This window comes from Cheilinus undulatus, linkage group 3 (assembly GCF_018320785.1).
Source record: "Cheilinus undulatus linkage group 3, ASM1832078v1, whole genome shotgun sequence".
Taxonomy (NCBI): domain Eukaryota; kingdom Metazoa; phylum Chordata; class Actinopteri; order Labriformes; family Labridae; genus Cheilinus; species Cheilinus undulatus.
The window spans coordinates 57,122,732-57,135,905 of record NC_054867.1 but is presented as its reverse complement, the minus strand read 5'-3'; the positions used below and the strand labels follow the sequence as shown (position 1 = coordinate 57,135,905).

General features: G+C 38.7%; 1 protein-coding gene across 1 annotated transcript in view; it reads left to right on the top strand.

The window, feature by feature from the left end:
* The window catches only part of dnase1l4.1 (deoxyribonuclease 1 like 4, tandem duplicate 1), a 35,610-nt gene that overhangs the window by 19,652 nt on the left and 2,784 nt on the right, over positions 1 to 13,174 (top strand). The window contains exons 2-7 of the mRNA XM_041783322.1: positions 8,060 to 8,145; positions 8,966 to 9,054; positions 9,695 to 9,781; positions 10,515 to 10,627; positions 10,729 to 10,841; positions 12,751 to 12,908. Of these exons, the coding sequence (XP_041639256.1) occupies positions 8,065 to 8,145; positions 8,966 to 9,054; positions 9,695 to 9,781; positions 10,515 to 10,627; positions 10,729 to 10,841; positions 12,751 to 12,908 (641 nt within the window). The 5' untranslated portion in view covers positions 8,060 to 8,064. The remainder of the gene's footprint in view (positions 1 to 8,059; positions 8,146 to 8,965; positions 9,055 to 9,694; positions 9,782 to 10,514; positions 10,628 to 10,728; positions 10,842 to 12,750; positions 12,909 to 13,174) is intronic.

The window sequence follows — 13,174 nt, the reverse complement described above, 5'->3', positions numbered from 1 at the left end:
GTAAAGCTGTAAATGACAGGAAAATTACTCCCTGCTAAATATTTCACATCTCCTCATGCCTCTGGGTTAGGGTGGGGATAGCCAGGGTAGAAAGCGTGTTTGGGCTGTCTTAAGAAAGGGAGATCTCAAGAAAGCTTTTAGGAATTTTCTTCAAACTTTGCACAAATGTCCCAAAGATGGACTGACTACATTTTTATGTTTTAACTAAAATTACCACCACCCCTGGCACTTCAAAGAAATGAAACACCCTTCAGATAAAATGAATGAATAAAGCGGTCCCGTTCCCAGCTGAAAAGTGTGTGGAAGCACTGGAAATGCTGAAGGCGGAGTTCAGTGTGCGATTCCATTAACTACATGTTCATGCAAAAGAAATCTGTCTTTTCCAGAACCCCTTTGTTGCCGACATCGATGAAGCCCAGCCTTCTTATCAGTTTGAGCTGGCCGAGTTACAGAACTGTGATGTTCTGAAAGATGCATTCAAGCCCAACAGTCTCATTGACTTCTATGCCGCCCTCCGAAATGACTCGTACCCTAACATAAAAAAACACGCAATGAAGATGTCCACACTTTTTGGCAGCACGTATATCTGCGAGCAAACCTTTTCACGCATGAAACTCCTGAAAACTCCGATGAGATCAAGATTGACAGATGAACATCTGCATCAGTGTTTGAGACTGGCTGTGACTAGAATGGAACTGGACATTCAACTTCTCACCAGCCAGATGCAGGCCCACAGTTCACACTGATGAACATACAGTACATAGGTAAGCTCACTTTTCTGACTTGAATGAGTCATTCTGAGCATAAACAAATATAATCATAATAAAATCTACTGGGATAAAATCCATCTCCACAACCATACTGGTATTGAAATGTATTGTGCTGTGTAGGTGCTGTATCACTTAGTTCGGTTTCTCAGCCTGCTTGCTTTGTGGTTTTCAGAGGGAAGTTGATGAGAGAGAGCAAACAGTGGTGTTTACAAGGCTAGCCTACTGGAACCTGCGAAACTGGATTATAAGGAAAGAACACAAGAACTTTGAGAGACTGCTCATATGAGTCATTTAAGAGATTCTGCTCTGACAACTGAAGCTGAACTTTTACCTAAGATTGTGCATGGCACAACAGAAACTTTCTTTCTGTGAAGAACCCAGAGAGGGTTATTTGATTTTAATTGATTTCATAAATAGTGTTATTATATTTTTCTGACTTTTTTTTCTGTGAAGAACCCAGACAGGGTTATTTGATTTTAATTGATTTCATAAATAGTGTTATTATATATTTCCTGAGTTAATTTTTTCTGCGAAGAACCCAGAGAGGGTTATTTGATCTCGGAAAGGTTTATTTATATTTGGTTATGTGTGGCTTTCTGGAAAACAATAAATGTTTACATTTAGGCACCCCTGCGATCGTCACACTTTTTCTGTTACAAACTGACCCTGGCCCCCCATTCGGGGAAGGGAAAAGTTATGTGGCCCTCACTGGAAAAAGTTTGGGGACCCCTGGTCTACAGAGAGGGTGAAGGTTGGTCTACAGAGAGGGTGAAGGTTGGTCTACAGAGAGGGTGAGGGTTGGTCTACAGAGAGGGTGAAGGTTGGTCTACAGAGAGGGAGAGGGTTGGTCTACAGAGAGGGAGAGGGTTGGTCTACAGAGAGGGAGAGGGTTGGTCTACAGAGAGGGAGAGGGTTGGTCTAAAGATATTCTAGCCTCCACTGAGGACTATTTAGAGGTTTTTGTCACTACCAGCCTGGTGACTGCCCTTATGTCTGACGGTGGTGACAAAAACCTACTCTTTCACATGATATGCATGAGTTGTTCACATTAGCCATCCTTTTTCCCCTCTGTTGCTAGCTACTTCAGACCTCTTCTTAAAAACTATACATTTATGTCATAATCTAATCAAATATTTTTTATACAAAACAGACAGTGTTGATATGTTATGGTTATGGAGCACCGTGGGTTGATGAAGAATTATAAGATTTAATGTCTCAGAGAAACAAAGTAAAATAAAAAGCTCAAAAAAAGTAGTTGTATAATTGACAAAGAAAAATATTGTAAACTGAGGAATTATGTCACAAAACTAAATCAAAAGAAAAAGAAACAATATTATGTACAACAGTTAAACAAAGCAAAAAAAGATGGGAAAAGGCTTTGGAGTACATTAAATAATATTATAGGGAGAAATGCCTCTCCATTACCTTCATTTGTTGAGTGTGGAGGTACCTTTATCACAAAACCCAAAGAAAGTGCAAACTATGTAAATGATTATTTTAGAAACAAGGTATCGAAATTACAGGAAAATCTGTCCGATGGACTAGAAAATAACCTGTCCACTCTAAACAGAAGTAAAATCATGAAGGAAAGGTTATGCCATTTTGAATTCAGTGAAATAAAAGTGGAAACTATTGAGAAACTGATAAAGTTTATTTGCACAGACAAACAACCAGGTATGGACAATATAGACGGTAAACTGATCAGGTTGTCAAAAAATTACATTTTGCACCCTATTTGTCAGATATTGAATGCTAGTTTGAAAAACAAAATCTTTCCACAGTTCTGGAAGGAAGCAAAAATCATCCCACTGCCAAAAAACAGAAAAGAAACACTAAACGGTCCTAACAGTCGGCCCATAAGCTCGCTATCAGCACTAAGATCCTGGAGAAGGCAGTATCCCATCAAATACAGGAATACTTTTCAGAAAATAATTTGATCACAGATTCTCAGCATGCCTATAGAAAAGGACGCTCTACATGCACAGCTCTCACGCAAATGACAGACGACTGGTACAGAGAGTTAGACTACAAAAAGATATGTGGAGCAGTCCTATTAGATTTTACAGCTGCTGCTGATGTGACCAATCACAAGCTTCTTCTAAGGAAGTTAGAGGGTTACAGATTTAGACCATCAGCAGTAACTTGGGTGGAAAGCTATCTGACAAATAGATCACAGAGTTTTCTTTAATGGAAGTTTTTCAGACTGTGGCCTTCCCCAAGGTAGCTGCCTCGGCCCTCTGCTCTACTCTATTTACAAATGATTTACCTTCAGTTCTATCAGATGCTAAATCAATAATGTACGCAGATGATATTACAGTAGATGCATCAACAACTACACCTGCTGATTTGACCACCACCCTGAACAAGGAATTAAATATCATAGGAAAATGGATTCAAGAAAACAAGCTTATACTGAATACATCTAAGACTAAAAGCATAGTTTTCGGGTCCAATCATTCTCTGAGGCAAGAGCCAGAGCTTAACCTCTTCAACAGTAATTCACCTATAGAGCAAGTAAAGGAAATTAAACTCTTGGGCGTTACATTAGACAACAAATTATCCTGGTCAAAACATACAGAATCTATTGTTGGTAAAATGGGAAGGTCCTTGGCTGTAGTAAGGAGAAGCAGAAAATTTCTCATCCCTGAATTAACTAAACTTGTACTGAATACTCTTAATCTCTCACAGCTGGACTATTGTCAATTAACATGGTCAAATGCGACAAAAAAAGATTTAAGTAGACTGCTGCTCATACAAAACAAGGCAGCACGCCTGGCTGTACAGTGTCCATATGACACTAATATCAACAGCATGCACCGAAGTCTGGGCTGGCTAAAGGTGGAGGACAACACGACTGCTTCGTTACTACTGGCAACATGGAAACTTTTGCAATTTAAAACACCTATTTATCAGTACAGGAAACTAAAACTGAGTTTAGAATCATATAGATACAACACTAGAGAGGCCACAAATCGACAGTTTTCACTACCAAAAGGAAACACTAACTTCCTAAAACGTACAGTAGAGTACAGAGCAATGAAGGCAGGGAATTCCTTACCTCTATTACTGACTAAATTAAGACAAAAATTTATTTTTAAAAGTCGTATTACAAAACACCTTGGCACATCATATTTGTAGGACACTAGCCATAAAGTGATTGTAGTTTTCTTAACCTAACCTTGGTATTAATGTTTTGTGGTTGACATTTGTTTTATCTTTGACAGAAATTATTGTATAATTTCAATGGACATTTCAAGTTTCTGGATTTCTGTGAACTACGATTTTAATTCTCTTTCCTATATGTGATGGTTTGCACAGACTGTGCTGCTTTCTTGTAAAGTTAAATGTATATATGATATGCCTGTAAATGTTTGTTTTTAGCCTGGACCCCAGGGAGACTAGCTGTGCTCCAGGGTACAGCTAACAGGGATCCAAATTAAATTAAAAAATAAACAAATAAACAGTAGCAGTGTCCAAAATATGAACACGTTTAAGAGAAAATAGCAAACTTAGGCCAGCCACACACTACAGGATTTTGAGCCCGATTTGGGGCAAGATTTTCCTCCTCCGACAATCTTGGGGGCGTATACCCACTGAAAACCATTATCTTTCTGAGTAGTCTGCATGTGTATGGTGTCAACACGATTAATTTAATGCTCCAAATCGAGTTCCAGCCTCCCAGACCCTGAATCATAAATATCAAACATGTCTGATATTTACGATTCTAAGTCGTAGTGCCGCTGACAGAGTACCCACAACAACCAATGAGAGCGAGCAGACCGGGTAGCGTCACCAGACCAATCATACCTACTTTCACCGCTCACAGCCATGAACACAGTGGTACCTTAATTCCAGCCAGGATCTCATCCTGAGTCTTCCCCTTGTTTTATGATTGTTGCTTCACCTGTAACACACCCCAGGACAGCCTATTGTGGAGAAACAGCAAGATGGGATCGACAGACATCCGTGGTTTTTTTTTGTTTTTCTGAAGTCCCGTGATCACTGAGGTCACAGGCAGGTTGGTAGGTGTGTGGCCTCCAGTGATCTGACAGTCTGGCTGAGTCGTCTAGTGTGTGCGTTCAGAGGATTAAAGATGAAAAATCTTTGGAAAGTGTCCTGAAGTCCGTGGTCTCTCATGGTTTTAAAATCATTTCAGATTAAAGAATCGTCTAGTGCAGTGAAACTCAACTCGCGGCCTGCGAGCCACACGTGGCTCTTTAGTGACCAGTTGCGGCTCTTTTAAGGCTTACTTGAAAAAAAAAAAAAATTTATCTAAAAACATTTATGAAGGTAAACACTTTCATCAGTAGAGATTCATGGTAAGTCACATCAATAAATCTGCTTCCCACACGACTAAGACAGGCTTAAACTTCCAAATTTAAATCATGATTATTTTAAATCCATATATCATGACCGTCAGATGCGCTCGACGGAGGAGCGTGTGTAAGAGAAAAGCGCACACACTCAGAGAGATGCACCTTTTCCATTTAGCACACATGGACTATCAAGGAGGTTATTTAATCTATTAACAATCTTGTAGCCAGTGGGCTCTCTCACCGATCTCAACATAGTAGATCAGTGAAAGCGTCGGTCTCCGTGCTGACCGCACAGAGAGGCTGCTGCAGGTGTTTCAGTGCACAGGTCAGCATGCAGAGGTCTTTGCACAGTGAGCCTTCATGTTGTTCTAATTATGACTGCACACTGATGCTGAAATTGTTGTTTTATTTCCCTTTTTTTTGTAACAGGTTCAATTTTATGCAAAATTTCGTATGTGTCCAAGGTGACTGATGATTCAAAACAGTTCCCGCTGCTTCCACCTCACTTGCTCTCTACTGAAACCTCACTTTAAACACCAAAGTTTGCTCATTTATCATGTGGATTTCAACCATGGAAATATAACAGAGAGATAGTGAATGATGATTCAGATCAACACTTATTGCTTTATTCTCTCTTGCTCGCTCACCCCCACCCTCTCTCTCTGTCCCTCTCTCTCTATGAACCCCCCTTTAACACCGTAGTTTCCATGATATCAGTCATGAAAATCTAACAGATAAAGGCATATGTTTGTAGCCTACTCACAGGTCATAATAGAGACAGAATTAAAAAGTTGTTCTCCATCTCTCCAGCTTCTAATCTTCTAATGAAAGTTGTTCAAATGTGGGTGTTTTATTTGATCTTTAATGCACTAATGATCATAAATATTGTCAAAAGAGAAGAAATATAAAACCAAAGCTCCAAAATGAGGAAGGGTGAAATGATGTGTCTGGAGAGCTGCAGGTGTGAGGCAGGGCTAGTCATTTGGAGGCCCAGGGTAAAGACCAAAATGAGGCCCCTCCCCCTTTTACTAAAGAATTAATAATGAGCAGGGAAAAAATTATACAGCATCTCTTTTATGTTAATAAAGTCACAGAACTCCAGTAAATGCCCCAGTGTGAGATATAAATACCCAAATAGCCAACCATCATTCATCATTTTCTTTGAAAAGCATCTCAGAGCTCAAACTCAGCTCATTCTAATATCTTAAAAAATCTTTAGGCCAGGTGAACTTTCATAACGCTGGTGTTGGGCCAAAGACTGGTATCTCCAAAATGATCACTTTTCAGGGAATGAAAAGTTTATAATTTATAAAATGATATAAATATGATTTATAAAAACAAATTAAAATCATGAAAAATTGAGATACAAGGTTTTAGCCTGATGTCAGTGATAGACAAAATAAATATATGCTCATTACCAGTGACAGATTGGTTCTTCTGACACAATGCAGACATTTGCATCCCATTTAACCTCATAATTATCCACAAATCCACAGTTTGATTTCATTTCAACTACAGATTAACTGATCTGTTATCTACCTTACATTTCAGGTTTGGATTGTGGCTCTCACTAAAACTTTTCTAGACAGTGTGGCTCTTTGGTAGAATAAGGTTGAGTACCACTGGTCTAGGGTGTGGCCGGCCTTACAGGAACTTGAGTGATCTTGAAGCATGCAGTCGAGCTGAAGGTTTGAAAATGGGGTCCTCAGGAATGTCGTTGACCTTGTAGTTGCCTGATTTCTTGCTTTTTATGAATATCTGAGGGTGGTGACAAATATGTGGGACAAATTTTGAACAACCACAAAATAATAGTAAATATTGTTAAAAACTCACCGTTTGTAGTTTTTAATACATAGTACAATGTACTCTTTCATGTGGTAAAGATATTATTCAATTCAATTATTACTTTTTGTTTTTTAATCAAGTCAAAATGATTATGTCCTATCTGAGGACGACTGATTTTGTAGGCAATGGGCCAGCATATAATCATTACATAAATAAAAAATAAAAATAAACCTATAAAAGAACCCTACATATGTGCAAAGGATCACCTGATTATAACCTTGATTCTTTTTATTCATGACAATGTTTTTAATTTCAAACAGAATTAACACTTTTCTTAGTGGGACATGTTTTTGCCAAAGTTTTAAAAATCAGTGAGTTGTGAAATGTTCATGACAGGCTCAGACTGGCTGTTCTTAATCCCTTAGCTCTTTCCTTGACAAAGACTCCTCTTCTATAAACAATGAGTAAATTTCAGAGGCCTCGGTCTTTAGAGTATTGTCTGACAGTACAGCTAGTGTTGATGTGAAGCAGACAGCTGTAGGTGGAGAGAAAAGAGGAGACAGGCTGATGGGGGATTTAGGAAGGGGCAACATGATAATGGTATCAAACCTGTACCAACAATTCCTGAATGTGTACATCTGACTTTAACACCGGTGTCTTCTGGCAAAAATGCACTGCTAATGATTAAAGGGAAGAGTAAAGGAATCTTCAGGGACTAAACATATACATTATGTTAACCTTTAAGCTTTGACTTTTACATTCCCATCTATAAAACATTTCTAGAACATCAACTTAAGGGTACAACGTACAACTTTCACACTGGAAAATTATATTCATAAAAAAATGACGTGGAATGTTATTACATGAGGGTTTCTATTATGTCACCAGTTTCATACTAAACTTGTCTTTATGATTATTCTGTAATGGTAGAGTGGAAAACATGTGTTAGTGGCTCAGTGAAACACTGTAGCTCACATTATTTCTCATGTTTACAGCAGGCACTTACAGTTTTACTAGCATGTTTTCTTCATCTACAGTATAGTTAAGGTGAGCTGAAAAGCTGCCAGGTTTATGAGTCTGCTTAAGGCCGATCTGCAGAGACGTCCCAGCTGCTGTACGGATACTGGAATACCACACATGCCTGCCGATGTTCAGACACCATTCCTCCTGTCTGTCTCATTTCTGCAGCCACCATGAAGATCGCTTCCTTCAACATCCAGAAGTTTGGAAAAAACAAAGTTTCAGACTCAAATGTGCTCGATATCCTGATAAGGGTAACCACAACTACACACACAGGCACTCTTTACAAAAGGAGAAAGGAGGACATAGATGGATTTAAATGGTAGATTAACTGTCTGAATTTAATTTATGCAAAAATCACTTTTTAAGGGTTTTAGAACAAAAATATGTGCCCCTGGCCTCAAGTACCTAAACCCCCGCTTCAGAAAATGTGTGCTGAAACAAGCCATTTTCTGATTTTCCCCTCATGATGTCATGTGGGGAGTTAGCCCCACCCCCAGGTTCAGTTGGCCCTCCCCACTTGGAAGAAAGTTCTGCCCTCCTTAGCTGCCAGCTGAGTGGAAAAACGGGAGGATCAGGAGAGGCGGAGTCAGACAGCTCGTTAACATTTAAAGCCACAGACACAGAAACAGCTGGTTCTGAGCAGGGCTGAAACAGAGGGGTTTTTAGACATGCAGACATCAATACTGGAGTGTTCTTACAGAAACTCACTTCACAGGCATGTTTTTGGGACCTCTGAGACTGATATAAACTTGTCTTAAAGGGGTAAAATATGTCCCCCTTAATGTACGAAACATGCTTAAAACTACAAATATTCTAACCTTTATTATCAATATAATACACATTTCATTTAATATTTTACTGAGAAATTAACATTAGTCCTACAGACCTACAGACAGTACATAATCAGGTACTTTGGAGTCCAGCTGTGGAACACAAACTTCTAATTACTGTCAGATTTTTCTGCCCTTGTGTCGATTTATAAAATGAGGCTAAAAATGCTTAGATGTCAGCAAGATTTCATAGTGAATAGACACAGCGTCAACAGTGATACTCTCCTCTCTCTGCTCTCAGATCATTTCTCGATACGACATCATCCTGATCCTGGAGGTTGTGGATGTCAGCGGAGAGTCTGTAAAAACTCTCATGGACGCACTCAACACGTGAGCATAGACTCTTTACATGCATACACAAAATTAGGAAAATGCTAGCTAAAACAGTTCAGCAGGTTAGCAATGGTGTATGTCCACTGAGTGCTTCTGACTGGCCTCTTACTTTTGCTAGGCTGTAAAAGTTTAGCTTTAATTTATAGGATTTTCAGTAGATACATTCATGCAATGAAGTTTAAGATTAGTTCATGCAGGACTTAAAAAACCATACGCCAAGCTGTGATTAGCTAGTAGCCAGCTGATCCGCAATTTTTACCTCCCAGCTCTGACAGCCACTCACAGCTTGTTCTCTCAACATAGATGTTCATTTAGATATGACGCCTTTCTCACTTATCCCTTCATGCATTAAAGCCTATTCAACACACTTCTGCTACTGGAAAAGCTTCACCTCCTCCACCCCAGCCTCCTCCTTTGTAGACAAAAGCTTCACCTCCTCCACCCCAGCCTCCTCCTTTATGGACTAAAGCTTCACCTCCTCCACCCCAGCCTCCTTTATAGCATGAAGGAACATGCAGAACAAACTTTACATCATGCCTTTCAATAGTTTGTTTTTAGGTTTGGTGTTTTCTTCAGGTTGGGCTGAATTACACGATCCATTTAGATTGTCCGTTTGTATTTGTGTCTGTTTATCTAGAGCCAACAGGGAACATCACTACACTCTGAAGATCAGCAGTCGTCTGGGCCGAACACGTTACAAAGAGCAGTTCATGTTCCTGTACAGGTAAGAGTTCACCTGAGGGAGATTCTCACTGGTTGTCTATATAACCTGACTCAGACGAGTAATTAAAGACAGTCCTGATCCTTAGAGCATTATTTTTAGAAAAAGGAGCTGAAAGCATCAACATCAAATATAATACATCTAGGTTAGAATAGAAGTTTATGTAGATTATTTTAAAGCCTCTTTTTTAGAAACAGGCACTCAGACCTTTCCACATAAACCTAACCCTAACTGGTACATAAAAAAGCTAAAGTTACTCTACATCACAAACTGATGAAATCAGCCATGTAAGACTAGAGAATGCCTGCTAGGGAGTTTAGAACAGGTCATGCTGAGTAAATCCAAGAAGACTGATTTCAGTTGCTTTTCCAGGACGCAGATAAAGATATATCATCTGGATTAAGATTTGTCATCTGGACCTTAAAACACCAGAAATGATGTGACTGAAAATATAAAGACTTTTTAAAGCTTTCTTTGATTGGAGGACGCTTTGACTGATTCTCAAGTACGAAGGACAAATCAGTATGTTAATCTAAAGTCCAACCATCAGCTGCTCAGGTGTCCTCCAAAAAGATTAGAGAAAATTAAATCTTTCTTCTGGTTTGATTAATCCATTTCCTACCAATAAAGGATCCTGAAGTCTATCAATTGATCAGACATACAGACAATCAGTCTGAGGCTTCATATTCAGATCATCATGTGTTGATGCACGTTTTGTGTTTGTTTGCATGTGCAGGGACGACCTGGTCGACTTGGTCGGCTCTTATCAGTTTGATGACAAGGTGACTGAAGGAGGAGATGTTTTCGCCAGAGATCCCTACATCCTGAGATTCAGATGCCTGAATACAGGTATGACTGCGTTTGGGTTTGTTTTGTTTGTCAAAGGGAACAGATGTCTTAATAAACTAGGAAATACAATGTGAATGTGTGCCTGTGTGCTTTCTCCGTAGTACTGAGAGATCTGGTGATGATCCCGGTTCACACCAAACCAGAGGACTCAGAGAAGGAGCTGGACGAGCTCTACGACGTCTTTCAGCACGTCAAGCAGAAGTGGAGGACCGATGTAAGGGTCTCAAAAAAACACCGTCAACAGAAATAACAAACGCACCAAACGACAGACTTACAGCGCCTTCAGAATTTCCAGACCCCCTTCACTTTGTTCAATTCTGTTGCAGCCTGATGCTGCAGGCGAGAAAATTCACTTTTAATCTACACTCCAGACTCCACCATAGAAAATGATCATCAGAAGATGAGCATCAAGATGCAACATAAGAAAATGTAAAACAGTGATGGGCGTCTGAAGACTTTATGAATGCACTGTAGTGATTGCTAACACAGGTAGCTGCATCTATGGAGGTTATCTGGCCAGTCTACCATGAAAAAAGGACATTTCCTGATTTTTTAAATAATTAATGATCAATTTTACTCTGCAGTACAACAGAGAATGGGTAAGCAGAGAGCAAAGAGAAGTAGTGAATAAGAAACAGAACAGAGACAGCTAAGAAGTTTGGTCATTAAGATAAAAATAAATATAAGTAAAAATATATATATGTAGTATACTAAAAGTATACTCAAAGTCAAGGATCAGTGTTTGTATAGTTGGAAAATATGACATCTGCCGGTAGTTCATTGTTTTGAATAGAAAAAAGTTTGAAACAGACAATGAGAATTACTTGGTACATATTTAAGATTAGAAAAAATAATAACAGCTCAAAGGCAAAATAACAGAAATAGTAATGTTTGCCACAAGAAATCAACACATTCTAAAACATCGAAAAAGATCTTTAATCTCAATGAGGTTGTAAATAAATGAATATTAAAATATCTAAGTGAAGGGTTATAGTGATGGCTGGAACGTTATCTATTAAGACTCTGTGTGAGGAATACGGCTGCAAATGCAAAAAGACTAAACCAAGTAAAATTCCAACTTTTAAATACATCCTCCACCTTCATTCAGGGCTGTCATAATTGGATAAATCTGTGAAAATACCAGATTCAACAGTGAAGACATGGAAAAAGAAACCCCAAAGTTACAAGGCTTTAAAGCATGGGTGTCAAACCCAAGGCCTGGGGGCCAAATACGGCCCATAGTACAGTAATACCTGGCCCACAGGATCATATTTTTATTATAACTGGCCCACTGGTATGAGATCTGCAGATTTCCTCCACTATAAAAATGGAAATTTAACCTAAATGATTAAAATATCCTTGTTAAGTCTTAAAAAAATTGAAAAGCTAAAGAGTAAAAATTTACTGGATAAAAAGTCAGGAATGTGGGGAAAAATTCATTTGTGTTTTCATTTCATACTTTCAATACTGCATCTCAGAATCACGAATCAAATCTAAGATTTTGACTTTTTATTTCATACGTTAACCTTTTCGATTCATAAATTTAACTTTTATCTCACATTTTGACCTTTGGATTCAGGATTTTAAATTTTAAGTCATATCTTGACCCTTTTATCTAGGTATTTCAAATGTATCATGTTTTGACCTTCCAATTCCTAACTTTGACTTTTAATCTCATATTTTTACCTTTTGGACTCAAAATCTGTGATTTGAACTCATATTTTGACATTTTAAACTCATTATTTTGACTTTCTATCTCATATGTTTACTTATTATAACATTATGTGGACTTTTAATAATGTGTTTTTACCTTTTCAACTCATTCATCTAATTTTTTAATCCCCGAGTTTGAGCTCTTAAAACTTATCATTTTGACTTTTTAAAATTTTGAAAGGTTTTTTTGGCCATAATTCATCACTGGTGAAAATGAGGTTGACAGCTTATGGTTAAATGTTGACCTGTAAGGCCCTCAGGTTTGACCTAAATCCAGAATCAGGCTCCTGCTGTGACTAAGTTTGACACCCCTGCTTTAAAGTGTCGCTTTCTCACCCAGAATCAAACGATCAAGCCCGACTTTAGCCTGACTCTAAATCCTTTCTATGCTCGTATTCTTCCTCCTCCAGAACGTGATGATCCTCGGCGACTTCAACGCCGACGGCCTATACGTCTCCAAGAGGGACATGAAGGACATCCGTATCCGCAGTGACAAGAACTTCCACTGGCTGATTGGAGACGACGTGGACACCACAGCGAGCAACAAGAACGACCACACATACGACAGGTTGGACGTGAAACCCTGTGGTAGCTCTACCAGCTAGCTACGGCATTCTACAGCAGACTGTGCTTTATGTATTTATATTTATTTATTTCAGCACCAAGGCTGTTAAATGCTTCATGACAAATAAGCTGAAATACGACAAATTCATAAAGTCAAAGTGAAAAACACTTGAAATGATCTGTGGGCTATTTTCAGTACTTTTCATAACTTTAACTCATGTTTTGTGTTGTAAACTCAGTTTTGGATTGTTGCTTTTAAATGGCCCAGTT